Source organism: Platichthys flesus, chromosome 13 (genome assembly GCF_949316205.1).
Source record: "Platichthys flesus chromosome 13, fPlaFle2.1, whole genome shotgun sequence".
Lineage (NCBI taxonomy): Eukaryota > Metazoa > Chordata > Actinopteri > Pleuronectiformes > Pleuronectidae > Platichthys > Platichthys flesus.
The window spans coordinates 20,136,478-20,154,386 of NC_084957.1; the positions used below are offsets into that span (position 1 = coordinate 20,136,478).

A 17,909-nucleotide genomic window follows, 5' to 3' on the forward strand; every position below is an offset into this window, starting at 1 on the left:
AATTTGATATTCTAACATTTAACAATACAGGACAAAATCGATTTATGTATGTGGGTCTAGATACAGCATTAAAGTCATGAAGTTATTTTGAGAAGTGATGGCCTATTTCAATGGCAAGATAAAAAAAAAAAAAAAGAATCAACAGAAGAATACGGAAGCATTCACTTTTATTTTTTTATTTTTGGGGCATTTGTCTCGGAATTTCTGGGATAATCATCCAAGAAAAACAGAATCATTTTTGTGAAGTGAATGTAATACGCTTCTGTACAAGAAAGCTTATTTTAAGTTCACAACATATTTAAAGTGTTTTTTTCTCAATTTCTGCACGTCCTATAGCGGCCAGTACATTATGCAAATTAGGCGATGACGTCATTTAACGACATCTAGCGACTTTTAGGACAGCCAATAGCTACTTTCCTTACTGAAGCGTTGGCAACACTGGCAGAGAGACGCTCTTTAAAGGCTGGGGACTACATTACACTCAGCTGGATATAATGATAGATAGATAGATAGATAGATAGATAGATAGATAGATAGATAGATAGATAGATAGATGTAATAAATAGATAGATAGATGTAATAAATATATAGATAGATGTAATAAATAGATAGATAGATAGATAGATAGATAGATGGATGGATGGATGGATGGATAGATAGATAGATGTAATAAATAGATAGATAGATGTACTAAATATATAGATAGATGTAATAGATGGATAGATAGATAGATAGATAGATAGATAGATAGATAGATAGATAGATAGATAGAGAGATAGATGGATGGATGGATAGATAGATAGATGTAATAAATAGATAGATAGATGTAATAAATAGATAGATAGATAGATAGATAGATGTAATAAATAGATAGATAGATGTGCTAAATATATAGATAGATGTAATAAATAGATAGATAGATGAAATAGAAGGTATAATATACGTAATAATGTATATACATTGATAACTTTCGAGTTTGATATACTGTGGTAGAGAATACATCTTTATGCGATGATGTTCTTCTTTTCTGCCGCTAGATGTCTGTATTTATTTTGTACAAATAAAGACAAAATACTAAATTACCAAGTATTAAGTGATAAATAAAATGAATAAATCAATAAAAGGGCCGTAGTTTTCCTAAATTAAAAAAATATGTAAAACATTTAACCACTAAACGTATGAAAACAAAAATGTTCTTCTTACGTCATTTACAATTTTTTGTTCAGGCATCGTTGAAGGCAGCCGAGTTACCGGAAGAGCAACTGGTGCGAGTTTAATGGACAAGGAAGAGAAATTATTTATTTAGGTGAAACGTCAAGTCTTCACATCAAAACATTTTCCTCTCGTCGAACTATCCGACTCCGTTTTTAAGTTGTCATCATGCCTTTGTTTTCCCAAAACCCGTTTGACCAAGATGTCGGTGAGTGAAGCTGTTTCTTCTTTGTGCTTTTCTCTGTGTCAGAGGGAAGCTAGCGACGGGAGATAATGTTAGCTTAGCTTAGCCTCGGTTTACTCAGTGTTTAAGCCACAACAACATCCGTAAATCCACAAGGTTCAATTTGTACATGTGTCTCTCACCAGCTGACAGGTCGCTATTGTTTTCCGATATATGTATCGATCAGTGATTTTTACCAGGATAAACTACTGAGTGGTAACTTTAAGGCTGATTCATGTAAACAGTGACTGGGCTCATGTAGTGGATCACCTGACCTGCAGATCACGTCATATCTGTTAGATAGTCAGATTATCCCCAAATCAGAGACAGAAATAATATTTTATATTAAATCAATCTAAACCCCGAAGATGTTAGGTTTACAATCTCTTAACGATTAATCAATTTCGTGAGAAAATGACCAGCAGATGAATTGACAATGAATCACAAGTTGCACATGGAAGTTGGAAGGATTTGGCTCAGATGGGAGGAAATTAATCAGCAACCATTTTGATAATGTGTTGTTTATGTTTGTTTGTAGTTCTGTAAAACAAAGTGAGAGTTTTAAACGTTAAAAACAAGCAATTTAAATCTAAAAGATGTTATTCTGGTCTTCAAGGACTCACAATTCCAATATTATCTAATATTTTACTGTTGGGACAAGTCAGAAAATACTCTTCAGATGAATGGGCGATGAAGGATACTTGTCAGTTTGAATAAAACGTCATGCCAAGTTCCTATAGGCCATTATCCTACACATCCCATTAACATCAGAGTTGTTAGATCCCCAGACAATAATCCATTGTAATGCTTAGTTGACTGTTACAGAGTGAGGATGAGTCTTGTGATTAGAATATGAGCTAGAAATGTCTGTTTGAATGATTTCATGCTTACACAAATAAATACACATTTATATAAGATTACAAAAGTCAATGTCAAGAGAAAATAGCACTAGTGCATTTTTAATTAGTGTTGCAGCTGTTAAGCCTTGCATCTAATAAAGTGATCACAAGATGAAATGCGTTAAGATCTGTGTGGTTTAAAATCTTGACTTTCAGGTCAGCTTCACACAATAAAAAAGAGAAAAGTAATAATATCCCAACATAGACTCAAAAACCGAAGACCAAACTGTCTATAGGTCTTAATGACATAAACTAACTTATATGTCTTTATTGAAGATACTATACAGTTTAAATAAATACAGAGCTGGAAAGGAGCTGTAAACAATATAAAAATCATTTTTCTGGGACCTTTATTAAGGGAGATGGGGCCAGTTGAAGTCACAGACTCCACGCCCAAAGAATCTAGTTAGTTAGTTATTTAGTTAGTTAACGCCCTTAATTAGGATTCAAGACACATTAAGTCTGAGTGCAATGGGTTTCTCATGTGACCAAATCGGCATGAAAAATGTCATTAAGATCTGGGGCCCAGAAGTGTAATGAATTGACAGGGAGTGCCCCAGCTGTGAAATGCTGACTGACTTCAGTACATTAGCCTGTTCTAAAACATGGCAGCTATTCATTACTTTAACACTTGGCATGTCTGCCCATGAACACATTATGTTTGAAGACAAACAGCCACGATGCCAGCAAAGATATTTTCTCACAGAAACATATGTGCTATTTATATTTTTCCAGAGAAGGCAACCAATGAAAACAACACAACAGATGACTGGGGCCTGATTATGGACATCTGCGACAAGATCGGGACGACAGCCAATGGGTGAGCTAAAAAAAGAACATAATAATATAACAATCGCAGCACTGTCGTTCTAAAAGCTGCTTATTTAAGAACAGCACATTTGCATTGGACTTTTAGTTTGCATATTAACAGATCAGGTGCTGGGCAGGAGCATCGCTGGGCTCTGTTGTAGTTCCTGTACTAACGATGCATTCCGTCCTGTTTTCATCTGTTCCAGACCAAAGGACAGCTTGAGATCCATCGTGAAGAGAATCAATCACAAAGTTCCTCATGTTTCCATGCAGGCCGTCAATGTGAGTCTGCTCGCTCTCTGCTTCACAGATTGAGAATATTCTTTCAAAAATTTCTAAATAGATGTCAAAGTGCTTCACAAGCAACAGTTGACACAATAACATTGAATTGTCCCCCTACCAAGGTTCAATCTTATGTTAGCTAGATAGATGGATACTTTATTAACCCGTGGGAAATTTAGATCATCCAGTAACTTATACACTTAAACACATCACTGACATACATACATAAATACCAAACGGAGAACATATTTACAGACACAGGAATGGAATGCAATGATGTCATTGTCCAGTAGGAAAGTGTTCTTGTGCTGCTAGAGTGGATAGTACAATAAAATATATCTATATAAAAACAACAGAAAAATATATATGTAAATATATAAGAATATGTGGTGGTAAAATCTGTGGATTGGGCTAGGATAGCCAGTAAAGGGATGGACAGTGGGTAATAAAAAGAGTACAGTGTTAATGTACAGTACCATGGCTATAACAAACCATGTTGGTGATGGATATTATGTATTTTGGTCGTCAATCCGCCCGCCAGTCCATCCATCAACTCAAGGATGAAGTGATTAGACTGTGGTCTTCAAAGATCACCCTGAACCTCACAGAACACATTTTTTGACTCCAGAATGAATGTACTAATTATGACAAAATTACCAGATGTCTAAATGGATGAACTGATGAGGTTTTAACATTTAATATCCAAAAGGCCAAAGGTCAATTTCACTGTGGCATCGTATTGTTCGTCAATCACTCTTTCTTATCATAATATATCACCATAACTCAGGAACAGAATGTGAGACTATGATAATTTTTTCCCACAACCCGATTGGTTCGTTGAGACAAACAGCCAAGAGGTTCTTCTGTCTGCAGAAGTTCACCAGATGTGAGGAGGGTCAAAAGTTATTTTACATTTAGGCTTATAAAGTAGGTGTTGACTAATATGTTGACCTGCAGATGAACTGCATTTAAGCTAATATTTCCATCGTTCAAGCCGTACATGAAAGTGTAACGTCTTACACCTGGAGGATTTAACTTGGATGAGGAGTAAGGGAGCTGTTTCTCTGTCTGAGTCATCATGAGCGAATATGTTCTTTGCTATTTTTAGATTCCTGTGCTCATTCATTCAGACAATCGAGGACCTTTTGTCATTGGAACCATTTATAATGACAAAAGCTCCACCAGCCATTGATATGTGCTCTGAATAATTCACTAATGAGTGGTAGAATAATCCTTTTTCCTTAGTGGAATTAAATCGAAAAACTATATTTTTCTTGCATATAAACAGCTGTTAAATCTTTTCTTGCAGTTGCTGGGAGCCTGTGTGTCGAACTGTGGCAAAATATTCCACTTGGAAATATGTTCAAGGGAGTTTGCCACTGAAGTACGGACCGTGCTGGGCAGGGTATTTTCCTCTATTCCTACTTTTCAACCATATCTCGTCACATACGTCCTTCCTCACACTGTGAAGAAAGTTTAACAGTTGCAGGAACATAACTTCGATCAGCAGCATTTCCCTTAAGTCATTAACTCGGTTAGGGCCCTGGAGAAAAACACAGGAGAGAGTAACACAGCTGTTCTTGTGCGTGTCCCTCGTAGGCTCACCCGAAGGTGTGTGAAAAGCTAAAGGCGATGATGGTGGAGTGGGCAGAAGGCTTCCAGAAGGATCCACAGCTCAGCCTTATCGGCGCCACCATCAAGTCTCTGAAAGATGACGGCATCACTTTCCCCTCGTCATCCTCACAGGTATGTTGATATAATATAGAATATTGCTTTTTAAGAACATAACACAAAGCAAGTACAAAACAAATGCTAGCTTACCTTCATCAATAAGTTAGTCTTGCAGCATAACCACTGAAACATAAACGTATAATACATTTATTGTAATTAGTATTATACCTATCGATGGACAAAAAGGTGGAAATATACAAAAACAAATCATTATTCTATGTTTTTTTGAAACTTTTTTGGCGCAAAATACATTATGATTGAAGTCGATGGTGATTCCTTCTTCAGACGTAATAAAACAACTGAAAAACATAACATTCCTACACACTGCTCCTGAGGTGTCATTCAAGTGTCGACGTTCATGTTCAACTCCAAACGAGGTCATTTCCGCCGTGTTTTTACTGTAAATGTCTTCTGATATCTTCTGATGAGGTGCATTCAGGGACCATTGGAAGTGCTAATGTCCACTAGCTTAGCCACTTCTGGTGGACTTTTAGACTTAAAACTTGGTATAAATGACCTTGTTTGGAGACGAATTTGAACGTCTAATTATAGTTAAAGGCCATTTAACACAATAACCAAAATAAGTGTGTGGATCCTTTTTGTCTAGCCTGAGGTTGTTATTGTGGTTTCACTGCAGACCAGCTGGTCTGTCTGAGTTTGTACTGTCCCAGCTTACAGTGGACTTTCCTGCTCAAATATTTCACATAATTCTTTTGGTATAAATATTTGTGTGTGTCTGTGTCTGACCCAGGATCAGGACTTTGTGGTCATAGTGAACTGGATTCTGTCTTCTTCTTCTTTCTATGATGTCTGTGTGATTGTATTAGGTATCAACCTCATGTGTCAAGGGTTGAGTGGGAATTTGTCCTCATGTTGTCATAAAACTGCTGACACACTAACTGTTATCTGTTATACAGTAAACGCTTGACACCTTTTGTTCTGGGTTGTTGACCAAGGGTTTTGCTTCTTTAGACAATGAATAGTCTTAAGCTGTTACGTGACTTTCAGTAGTTGTATTTTAAGAGTGAAATAAGTTAATAAGTAAGTATACCCATTAATAACAAAATCATAAACACCTATTGGTTCTCCTTTATGTTACAATACATACATTGTTTTACTCATATGTGAAGGACAGTGCAATGTATTTTTGTAATAAACACAGTTCCTAACACTCAGAAGCACTGATTCCCTCTTAAAGGGCAAATAAACAAGTTCCATGTGTTCATAAAAGAGAGAAAAGGTCATGGAGGAGAATGGGGTTCATGGTTAAACTGATACGTTTGATACATTTCCATGGGTTTACGGTAGAAAGAGAAAGCTAAGGAATAATATGACATCGAATGGATTTTCTCCCCCTCATTGCTGTGCTGCTCTTTGCCTCGAGCTGTATATTGGGGGCACAGAGTTGAGAAAGCTGCTTTAAGGAAGAGCAGGTGGCACATGAGGCAGCAGGTATGACATTTCATCTGAAAGAGCCATTAAATAAACAGCAGCAGGTGGTCTGTATCGTGCTGTGTTAACGCTTCCCTAGTATTTACCTTTTTAGCTCTCAGGTCATTTTTAGATCGGATGCGGCTTTATTTTCTCCCCGCTGTGATACAGCCACATGATACCAACACATGTTGATCGAACAGGTTTCCTGTGCCTGTCGGTGCACGTTGCATCTAGTGTTCTTGCTACACGTTGTGTATTTAGTGTTCTTGCAGTTGTGCTTGTTCGAGATGGAATGAAAACCTCACCCTGTTTTCATGCTCAAAATGTAAGTTTGAATGTTGTGGGTTTCCTATGCAGGTTTAAACCGTATCTTTAGTTACAAATATGAGTTATGTAAAATGGATATTTGTATATATATTATAAAACGGACATGGATGAATGTCTGTTTCTGGATGAAGAAGAGTGTTTTCACCTGTAAACTACTACTTTAACTGTGTGTATAAATGTATTTCAAATACCTGTTCAAATACATATCAGGTTACTTTACAAACATCTGGATTTACTCTCACTTGCTCCCTCGCACATTTCACTGAAAGCCCTACCTATCCTCATGATATGCAGTATACAAATGTGAGTATTTTCTGGTGGTCTGTAACTCTGATTTTTAGCAGTGGGCTTAGGGAACTTGAGTCACATGTTTATGGGAGTAGTTGTATTGCTTTGTATACAAAATAGTGAGTCAGCTGTGAGAACCCGACCAACATATAATTCCCAACATGGCCTGCAGATGGCATCACAGCCAACAGAAATTTATTTTTCACTTCTACACCCTAAGTGCTTCACTGTCACTCTCCCTCTGTTGCATATTGTGTACATGCTGTTGAGCACACATACACACACATACACACATACACACACACACACTCACACACACAGAGACCTGACCTTATCCCTCTTTATTTACCACAGGGGTCGACAACAAAGGTCAGCACACCTGCTGTAAGCAAAGCATCTAATGATGACGACCTGGCTAAAGGTAAAGGGAGATGTCACAACACACACCTTTGTCAAATGCATCTGAGCATAATTTTCTTCCACAAATACATATTTTCCAGCCACTACACTTTATTTGCAAGACCTCACTTAGTACCAATATGCCTTTTATTCACTGTAGAGTAGTGTAAATTCATGACTCTTGTGTCTGGACATAGCTCAAGTGTTTGGACATCTGACAAATACACTCCTCTCCTTTGCACTTCTCTTCTGTTGCCCCTGACCTCCTCCAGCCATCGAGTTGTCCTTGCAGGAGCAGAAGCAGCAGGTGGAGACACGCCCCCTGGCCGTAACCTCCGAGCCCCCAAGCTACGCCAATGGTGGAGGGGGGCAGGAGGCCCGGAAGGTGCGCGCCCTGTACGACTTTGAAGCGGCTGAAGATAATGAGTTGACCTTCAAAGCTGGAGAAGTTATTCTGGTTTTGGATGACAGGTAAAGTTTCATAACCAGCCGATCAAGAACCAGCTCTTCTTTGTCCTCAAAATACCAATTTAATATCTTTAAAACTTTAATAACTGTTCATAGATGATGTAGACTTTCTGATCATTGTTATTCAAAGGAGTGATATTAAAGCATGGCTATAAATTGTATTAACTCGGCTATATGGCGTCCAATTTTGAAGCCACTTCACACTGCTATCTTGATTTACAGGCATTTGTAAATTTGTTCCACATACTGTAGCTTTATTAAATTGCCAGAAAAGAGTGTGTTCTACAAATAAAGCCAGCAACGTGTAAAATTGTAATACTGTGAATAAAACTCTGTATAATAAAACCAAACTGCGAATGATTTGAGCGGAGCTGTAGCAGGCACCATAAGGTGAAAATTCTTATTTTTATTTAATCCAGTGTTTTACATTGTGATGTCTTTGATCGGCGTGAACCTTCGCCAGACGCTCAGTGTGACTCACTCTCTGAAGCTCAGGCCTGTTTCATGCTTTTGTTCCCAGTGATCCAAACTGGTGGAAAGGAGAGAACCACAGAGGAGTCGGCCTCTTCCCTTCCAACTTTGTCTCAACTAATCTGAATGCTGAACCGGAACCAGGTTGGTATATTTACAGAAGCGGAAAATGAATCCTACCGGTTCTAACGCCTTCTTTTTATGCCTTTTGGAATCATTCATGATTTGAACTGGAAGAAAAAAATTTAAGAACAGTTGATCCAACGTGATATTTTTTCTCTGCAGTGGCTTATGTTGAAAAAACTGCCAGTGCTGAAGAGCTGAGCCAGGAAACCAAAGTTGAGCCTGAGCCTGTCTTCATAGATGAGGTACTACATTTCCTGATTGGACGTACATTTACAGTTCAGTTGAGCTCTGCTAACCCAAACCTGCTCTCTTAACTCTGCAGGGGAAGATGGACAGAACGCTGGCACTGCTGCAGAATGCAGATCCTGCGAATCTGACTCCTGACACCCAAGAGCTGATCCAGCTGGAGGGTATAAACCTCAATACTGTTGAAAAATATAGTGTTGGTGACGACTGCAGAGTCTGATCCACACAGTTTCTTTCTAACTTGTTCCCTCCTTCTCTCACTGTGAATATCTGATTGAACAGGAGCGTGTGAACAAATGAACCCGATGATTGATGAGCAGCTGGAGGAGATTGACAGGTACTGTGAAGAAAGATGATAAGTATTTATGTTTATCAGAACAATCTCTACTGATGTGTTAATCCCAGCTGGGTGACTGAGATTATCAGCTTCTGCTTGTTTCTCGACATATTTCCCAAATCAAAACTCTTGTTTTACAGAAGAAACTATGTGGAAAAGATGTGCATTCATGTGATATGTTGTGCATCTCTGTTTGTGTGTATCGCAGGAAACACTCAGAGTTGTCAGAGTTGAATGTGAAAGTTTTGGAGGCTCTGGAGCTTTACAACAAGCTCATGAACGAGGCTCCATTCTACTCACCCTACTCCAAGATGCAGCCGCAGTACGCACCAACCGGCCCAGCTGTGACCATGCAGGTCAGTTCAAGTTCCACTTTTACATTTATTTATCGTAATGATGGAGTCATTGTTTCGAAGGCCAGAAGCTGTAGAAAATGAAGTCTTCGGTCTAAATGACACGTTGGTCTTGCACAAGTCGTACATAATTAACGAGGGGATTCAGTCAATGTTGACTCACAGTTTAGAACATTAAGAGCCGTACATTTTCTGTGGTAAAGAGATGTTTGTTTGAAAATCTGTGCATTAATAAATATATCATCTTTTGATTGTCGCCACTGTGTAGACACCCACAGCTGTGGGTTTTCGTGGTCATAAAAGAGGACTAATGTTAAGGACTATGATACAGAACAGCAGTACTTTTTAAAATATTTTTTCTCATGTTTTCTTTCATTCTATAGTCAAGTACTTTTCTATTTGTCCTGTAAAATGGTAGGTTTGCATCCCTGACTGATAGTGTGACATTCAGTCAGCCTTTTCTTTTCTTCCTCTTTGGAGAATTGCAGGCTGCCTGGCTTTTCTGGGCAGGGGATACTTTCTGTAGTTATTCTTGTCACTGTCTCCCCCCTGAGATTTGGAAAGATGTCCACTTCAGTGGACAGACCCACAACAGAGTGCTGCTAAGTTTTCGCCCTCCTTCATCTTCTTTTTGTATCTGCAGAGCAAAGTAGAACTGACGTCAGCTTGTTCTCACACCTGCACTGACACACATTCTGTTTCACTTGAAGTTACTGAGATGAAATCCTGGTTCTATTTATATAAACTCCCAAAGCAGCTGTTGTGCTTTTCTTGCATCTTTTGCAGGTATGAAAAATAACACCAAAAAACTAGCTGACTCACCGGAACACTGTTCACTTAATTCATCGAATAATGTTAATTTATAAATAGATACATTTTGTATTTAACTTCCAGCAGCCAGACATGCAGTGACGGACTTCTCTTTTATCAGTATCACGGAAGAGGACATTACGTTTTTGTGTTTTACATAATGTTTCAGATTATTTCTGAGTGACTTCCTGCAGTTGTTTTGGACTCTGAAGTAACTGAATAATCTCTTGTTACGAGAGCCCTCAGTAGACATGTGGGTAATTCTCAGACCTCTGGTCCCTCTTGTTTGCTCAGGGCTACCTCGGACCAAACAACGCCCCCTACCTGCCTCCAGGGATGTCCCAGGTTCCTGCCGCACAGCCTTACAACCCCCACAGCGACCAGCCCGCCCCTCTGCATTCACTGCCCCCAAATGTCTCGGCACCGCCCAACTGCCAAGTGGCTCAGCCTCCCTACATGAGGTAAGAAGACATAATGAACTGAAGATCTGTACGGCTCTCGGAGCAGAAACACTCCAAAGACAAACACTGACATGTGTACCGTCATGTGGCTCACAACCTCAGCATTAACTGGACATAACAAGATATTTTATCATCTGAGAGGTTATAGATGATCCAGATGTTCTATGATTTGCATTTTGGATCATTTTCAACCCAGTCCCTTTTGTCATAGCATGTCCATGTAACAAAGATTTAGTCGCTCACTGTTTTCATATATTTTCTATTGCAACTAAGTGTCAACTCTGTATTTTCTTCGCAGCGGTGGCATGAACACTCAGTACATGAACCAAGCCGTGGGAGCTTCTTACCCTCCTCAGGGCGGCGTGGCCATGGACATACCGACCTATCACAACTCGGGCATGCCTCCCGTGTCCTATCCTGTGGCTGCTCCTCTTCACCAGGCTCCGCAGCAGCAGCAGCAGCAGACGACGTATTATCAACAGCCGCTGCTGTAAAACTCCAGTGACCGCAGACCTGAGATTCATACCCACCTCAGATATTTCAGCAGCTGGCTGTGTGTTAATTTGGCTTACAGTGTGCGTTTGTATGTGTGTGTTTATGTTTGTGTGTTTGTGTGTGATAGCTGCTTTAGGATCATTCCTGTCGAGCTGGATTGAACACACCCTGGGAAGGTTGAAGTAACTGAGGTGTGTGATGCAGGTCTGCTGTGTAACTGAGTCTGCACTCGGCTGCTGTATATGATGCTAAAGATGGCGCCAGGAGTTTCTTCTTCTACGTCTTTTTCCTGTTTGACTGACACTGGTTTTCACAAACATCACAGGTCGACACAGGAGAAGAGTTGGTTTTGCTCATCAATGCAGTCAGCGAGACCTTATCTCGCTTTATGGAAACAAGCTTTTCACAATCCCCAGTTAAACACAAAACAAAGCTACTCCCACACGATACTATTACTGAGTCCTCTCTCCTCGGAGTCCAGGCAGCATGTCATCTTCCTCAGTGGTAACAGAGGGTCCGGCCATGTCCAAACTATTGCAGTTAAATGTAAACATGTGCCATTGTTTCTCACTGGCCGCTGTGAAGGGAAAGCAACGCATTAGCTACAGCTTCTCTGTATATTTGGATGTTTTCAGCCAGAGTGCTGCTGTGCACTCTAGTTATTTTTGCAGCCCTTACAGCCTCAAATAAGATCAGGAGGGAATAAATATACAAGAGATCAAATATATCCCTCAGGTTGCAGCTCAGAAAGTGACCCTTAGACGTGGCTGGTTCAGATTTATTGATCAAAACTGATGCATGTCTGTTCTGTCACATGTCTTCTGTCTTATTAGACAGGTGATGGGACCAATGCGGCTGAATGTCCCATAAAGACGGTGTGCAGGCAGAGAAAAACACAACTTTGCAAAGTCAATACAACTGGAGACACCACACACTGAATATCCATCATTCCTCACCCACATCATATGCTAGCGAACGCCATTGGACACCTGGCGTTTTCATACATGTGAACACGGCCCTAAATGTTTCGCTTCTCTTTAAGTTTTAAATCGCCATCTTTTTTTTAAACGCATCGGGGACTTCATCCTCGGGCAGGTACAGTTCATCCTGACACTGAGGGATGGAAACACTCTGGGGTTGTGATGCGAGAGCTCGTCTTTCTGCCAAGTCAGCATATAACGGTATCTGTGGGACGAGTCGCTCGCAGGTTGCAGTTATTAAAAAGCCTGGTGCTTCATTTCTCCTCCTCCTCCTCACCAGCACAGATCTGTTATGTTAACAGTTATATTTGTCCAAATGGTTCAAACGTTGCTTTTCCATCAACTCACTGCCTTGTAATGTGTTGGAGACATTTTTGTGTGTGTGTGTACATTTATGTCTTTTGCATGTTTGTATGTGTCGGGGCGTTCTCTTGTGGAATGACACAGGTTTTTTTGCAAGGTCAGATTATAGGTTGAACTAAGAACCAGGTAGTTGATCGATTTGTGTGTTTATTAATCTGATAAAATGTTGCATCTGTTCATGATTGTTATGTCCCTTTAGCAGAAGCTGTCGACTTGCGTTTCTAAACGGTCAATGACATTGCCCCTACATTGATTTATATAGATATATATATTGAGGCATTGTTCATGTGGGATTTACACTATTTCAGAATATGTGACGATTGCTCCTTCTTTTAAAGTCCTGGCAAAATGTAAATGGAACAAAATGTTTGTTGTTAATATGAAGAAAAAGAAGTTAGATGTCATGTTTTTAACTTCTGTTGTTTCATCAAAAAATAGAATCTAATAGAATCTACAATTCTTTTGCAGTCGGTCCGTAGTTATGATTTTTTATCCAGAACTGTCTGTTTCCATAATGCGCCTCGTATTACAGGCACTGTATATTAGATGTAAAATACCTGGGTTTGACATTGACATTGCACCTTAGCTTTGTAAACATTTATATACCACTGGATGCCTTGTTTTTCTGTAGAGAATCAAAGGAATGACACAGATAGAACTTTGGCGAGTAATTCTAGTCTCAGAATCCGCTGGATATGTATAATTCTGTATATTTAAAATATTCCAGGAGAAGTTTCTTTATCCAGGATTTAAAAAAATTGCTTTTGTAACAGAGCAAACCTATAAATATTCTTTGAAATAAAAAAAATGACATGTGGCTGGAGTGCTCTGTGTTTTGTTTTAGCTCTGCCACTGAGGTAATGTTTGCCCCCATGTCTGTCGGTTGGTTGATTGTTCATCAACAGGATTACGGAAAATGTACTGAGCCGATTTCAATGGAACTTGGTGGAAGGATGCAGTATTGGTGAGGGAAGAAGGTATTAAATGTTGGTGCGGATCAAGGACTTTTATCCCTCTTATTATTGTTGGGACATTTTTACCCATTTCCCAGGGAATAATCCATGGCTCTTGATGAAATAATCAAGCACATTCAGCAGACTGATTTTCAGAGTGTGGGACTTGGTGGAGATTGATTGCATTAACGTGTGTATGCACTCTACTGGGCCGCTCCAGTCTCCTACATATGTCTAATTACATTTGCTCAATTAAGATCAAAATAGTAACTGTCTCCTTAATTAGGTTCTTCTATTTCCTGCACTCATCACCAGCTGTGTGGTGCATGAGCCAATAATATGACTATTATTACAGTTTCTACTTGCACTGGGGATCTTTGGATACCAGTGTTACTCTAATGGAAACATGCAGGTATAAGCTGTTCTGTCTGATGGGATGTTCCAGGCACTACAGGCTGTTTTCCAGGTTACACACAGTATAAAGACTTTCCTTTGTGCTGCAGCGAGGTCGTCTAAAAACAGCACAGTGGGTAGTTTGGTGTGTTGAGGATGACTGAGGAGATTTGATCATATGTTGTCTGTCCTGGTGAGTTGGTTGATATAAACCAGAGTATTTTATTTTGAAAGTAGAAGAATGCAGCGCTGAACTTACAAATCTTCAAAATATACTATAAATGTTTTTATAAGGCCTATATACAAACATGGTCTATTTTCATTTAAGACATTTTAAGGCAAATCATTATCACAATGTTTTGATTTTTATAAGCATTTGAAACTATTTAGTTTTACACTAATAACACATGGTCTTTAATTGGCTTATCTTCATTTCTTTGCTACCTTAACTAAGAACTAAACCAGGCTCAATTCAAATAATGATTGGATAGACCATTTATTGTAAAACATAAAAACATAAAATTGTTGAGCAGTCTACAACCTCAAAACTTTGTCCCACAAAAATCTGTGCATCATACCTTTCCAGCTTCAATACTGTGCATATAGTCTTCTTATTTGCTTCATCTTTTTTTACTCATGCAAACTGCATTGTTAAAAGTGTTAGATAAGTTACATGTATTATCATACATTTTTATCATAAGTCGAAATTTCAGAAGCAGTTATTAAATGGAGAAAAACTAATATGGCAAATCTTTCTAAAAGAAAATACATGTGATCTATCAGTAGAAACAACTGCAAAGTATCCTGTTAACAGAGATGGGCCATTGGTTTGGGCTATGAACTGAAATAAAATGGGAATGTGTAGGGGAGAGCGGGGTAATGTGGGACATCGGGTGATGTGAAACACCCACTGTATCTAGGCAACGGAACACATTTGTGGTCATGTGACTATTATGTTTAAAAGCCCCTCCCATTCCCCCCTTGCCATGAAGGAGAAGTTGGTGCAGGTGCTGTGGAAAGTATGTTTTTTCACAAAAATGTGTTTTTTGCATGTAAATGTAAATTTTCTTGCTTTGAACTTAATCAACTGTTGTGTCAAAACAAATTGATTCAGGTAGAAAAAATTATATCATACATGTTGATGCACTTCCAACATATAAAACCATGTGATTGATGCTAGCTGAAGATTAGCCTGAATTGCTAAAAGATGTTGTTTTTCTAAAATTGTGGCTTCGGGGTAAAGTGGGACAATGTCTCACTTTACCCCACCATGAAGCACAAGTTAAGTTTATTCTTAAATATATTTTAGTGTAATATTACATTATATATGTTTTATTTTGAATGTCATAAACATTGTAGAAAAGCCATCATGCCAAGAAACTATACCAGGAAGACAATCTGGGGCCAAACACCCCTTGCAGAGATGGAGAGTGCAGCCGCTGAGCTTGCAAGGAAAGAAGTCCTTGAGAAAAGCTGGAAGGGATAGAAATATTGACAAGACAACCCTCAAATGATTCATAAAGTAAAGATAAAGGGAAAGTAAATTCAGTAGCCTGGGGTGCAGTAGCTGAGGTAAAGAGAATATTCACTGATGAGATGGAGGAGGAGCTTGCCAAACACTTGAAACAACTAGCTGACCAGTTCCATGGCCTTGCTCCAGTTAAGTGCCGTGAACTGGCATTTGAATACGCAGAGAAAATCAATATCCCTGTCCCTACCAATTGGACAGAGAAACAATATGCAGGTAAGCTAGGGTTTGCAAGAGATCACATGAATCATAATAATCATAAATGTGCTTAATTGACCAATCCCCATGATTCTGTTACTAGTCCGATATTAGTGGTTGTCAATCTAGCTGTCGGGATTTTAACTATTACAACATGTGTAAGTTTTAAAGTGGAAAAAGTAATTGGACCACTTTACCCCGTAGCTGGGGTAAAGTGGGACACAAGACCACTTTTTTTTTAAAACAATCATATTTTCACTGCCCTTTGTCCTGAAGACATTCTGATCATTTCCATTGCTAGAAAACATCCTGAATTAATGGGAAATGTGTAAATTTTACTGATATATCAGTTTAGATTGCCTAGAGGGGAGCAAATGTAAAAAATGTCCCACATTACCCCACTCTCCCCTACTGAAAACTGAAAAAAGACACTGTAGAAGACATGCAAACTGGAGGCAAGTTAAACTAGATATGTTTATTTGTTAAATGGGTTTTAAATGAGCTCGAATCAATGTGTGAGGTTCTCTCATCTCATTTTCATCCGCTTATCCGGGGTCGGGTCGCGGGGGGAGCAGCTCAAGCAGGGGGCCCCAAACTTCCCTTTCCCGGGCCACATTGACCAACTCTGACGGGGGGATCCCGAGGCGTTCCCAGGCCAGTGTTGAGATATAATCTCTCCACCTAGTCCTGGGTCTTCCCCGAGGTCTCCACCCCACTGGACGTGCCTGAAACACCTCCCAAGGAAGGCGCCCAGTGGGCATCCTTACCAGATGCCCGAACCACCTCAGCTGACTCCTTTCTAAGTAAAGGAGCAGCGGCTCTAATCCGAGTTCCTCACGGATGGCTGAGCTTCTCACCCTATCCTTAAGGGAGACGCCAGCCACCCTTCTGAGAAAACTCATCTCGGCCGCTTGTACCCGTGATCTCGTCCTTTCGGTCATCACCCAGCCCTCATGACCATAGGTGAGGATAGGAACGAAGATCGACTGGTAGATCGAGAGCTTTGCCTTGCGGCTCAGCTCTCTTTTCGTTACAACGGTGCAGTAAAGCTGCTCCGATTCTCCGGCCAATCTCACGCTCCATAGTACCCTCACTCGCGAACAAGACCCCAAGGTACTTGAACTCCTTCACTTGGGCTAAGGACTCATTTCCTACCCGGAGTAAGCAATCCATCGGTTTCCTGCTAAGAGTCATGGCCTCAGATTTAGCGGTGCTGATCCTCATCCCAGCCGCTTCACACTCGGCCGCCAGCCGATCCAGTGAGTGCTGAAGGTCACAGGCCGATGATCCAATGAGGACCACGTCATCTGCAAAAAGCAGTGACGAGATCCTCAGACCACCGAACTGCAACCCCTCCCCACCACGACTACACCTCGATATCCTGTCCATGTATATCACAAACAGGATTGGTGACAAGGTGCAGCCCTGGCGGAGACCAGCATCCACTGAGAACGAAACTGACTGGCTGCCGAGGACCCGAACACAGCTCTCGCTTTGGGAGTACAGGGATTGGATGGCCCTGAGGATAGACCCCCTTACCCCATACTCCCGCAGCACCTCCCACAGTTTCTCCCGGGGGACCCGGTCATACGCCTTCTCCAGATCCACAAAACACATGTAGACCGGATGGGCATACTCCCAGGCCCCCTCCAGGATCCTTGCGAGAGTGAAGAGCTGGTCCGTAGTTCCACGTCCGGGGCGAAAACCGCATTGTTCCTCTTCAATCTGAGGTTCGACGAACGGCCGAACCCTCCTTTCCAGCACCTTGGAGTAGACTTTACCAGGGAGGCTGAGAAGTGTGATGCCCCGGTAATTGGCACACACTCTCTGGTCCCCCTTTTTGAACAGGGGAACCACCACCCCGGTTTGCCACTCCTTTGGCACTGTACCCGACTCCCACGCGATGTTGAATAGGCGTGTCAACCATGACAGCCCCTCAACACCCAGAGTCTTTAGCATTTCTGGCCGGATCTCATCAATCCCTGGGGCCTTGCCACTGCGGAGATGTTTGACCACCTCAGTGACCTCCACCAGGGAAATTGACGATGAAACACCATCAACCTCGAGGTCTGCCTCCAACATAGAGGGCGTGTTATTCGGATTCAGGAGTTCCTCAAAGTGT

At 40.5% G+C, this 17,909-nt stretch overlaps 1 protein-coding gene across 1 annotated transcript; it reads left to right on the forward strand.

The window, feature by feature from the left end:
• Positions 1 to 1,248: 1,248 nt before the first annotated feature.
• Positions 1,249 to 13,532, forward strand: stam2 (signal transducing adaptor molecule (SH3 domain and ITAM motif) 2). The gene is made up of 14 exons (XM_062402457.1): positions 1,249 to 1,420; positions 3,070 to 3,154; positions 3,351 to 3,426; positions 4,736 to 4,831; positions 5,026 to 5,172; positions 7,561 to 7,627; positions 7,878 to 8,076; positions 8,594 to 8,688; positions 8,830 to 8,912; positions 8,993 to 9,080; positions 9,199 to 9,253; positions 9,462 to 9,609; positions 10,711 to 10,877; positions 11,176 to 13,532. Exons 1-14 carry the CDS (start codon positions 1,381 to 1,383, stop codon positions 11,369 to 11,371), a joined length of 1,542 nt encoding a protein of 513 aa, XP_062258441.1. The 5' UTR covers positions 1,249 to 1,380; the 3' UTR covers positions 11,372 to 13,532.
• The last annotated feature ends 4,377 nt before the right edge of the window (positions 13,533 to 17,909 follow it).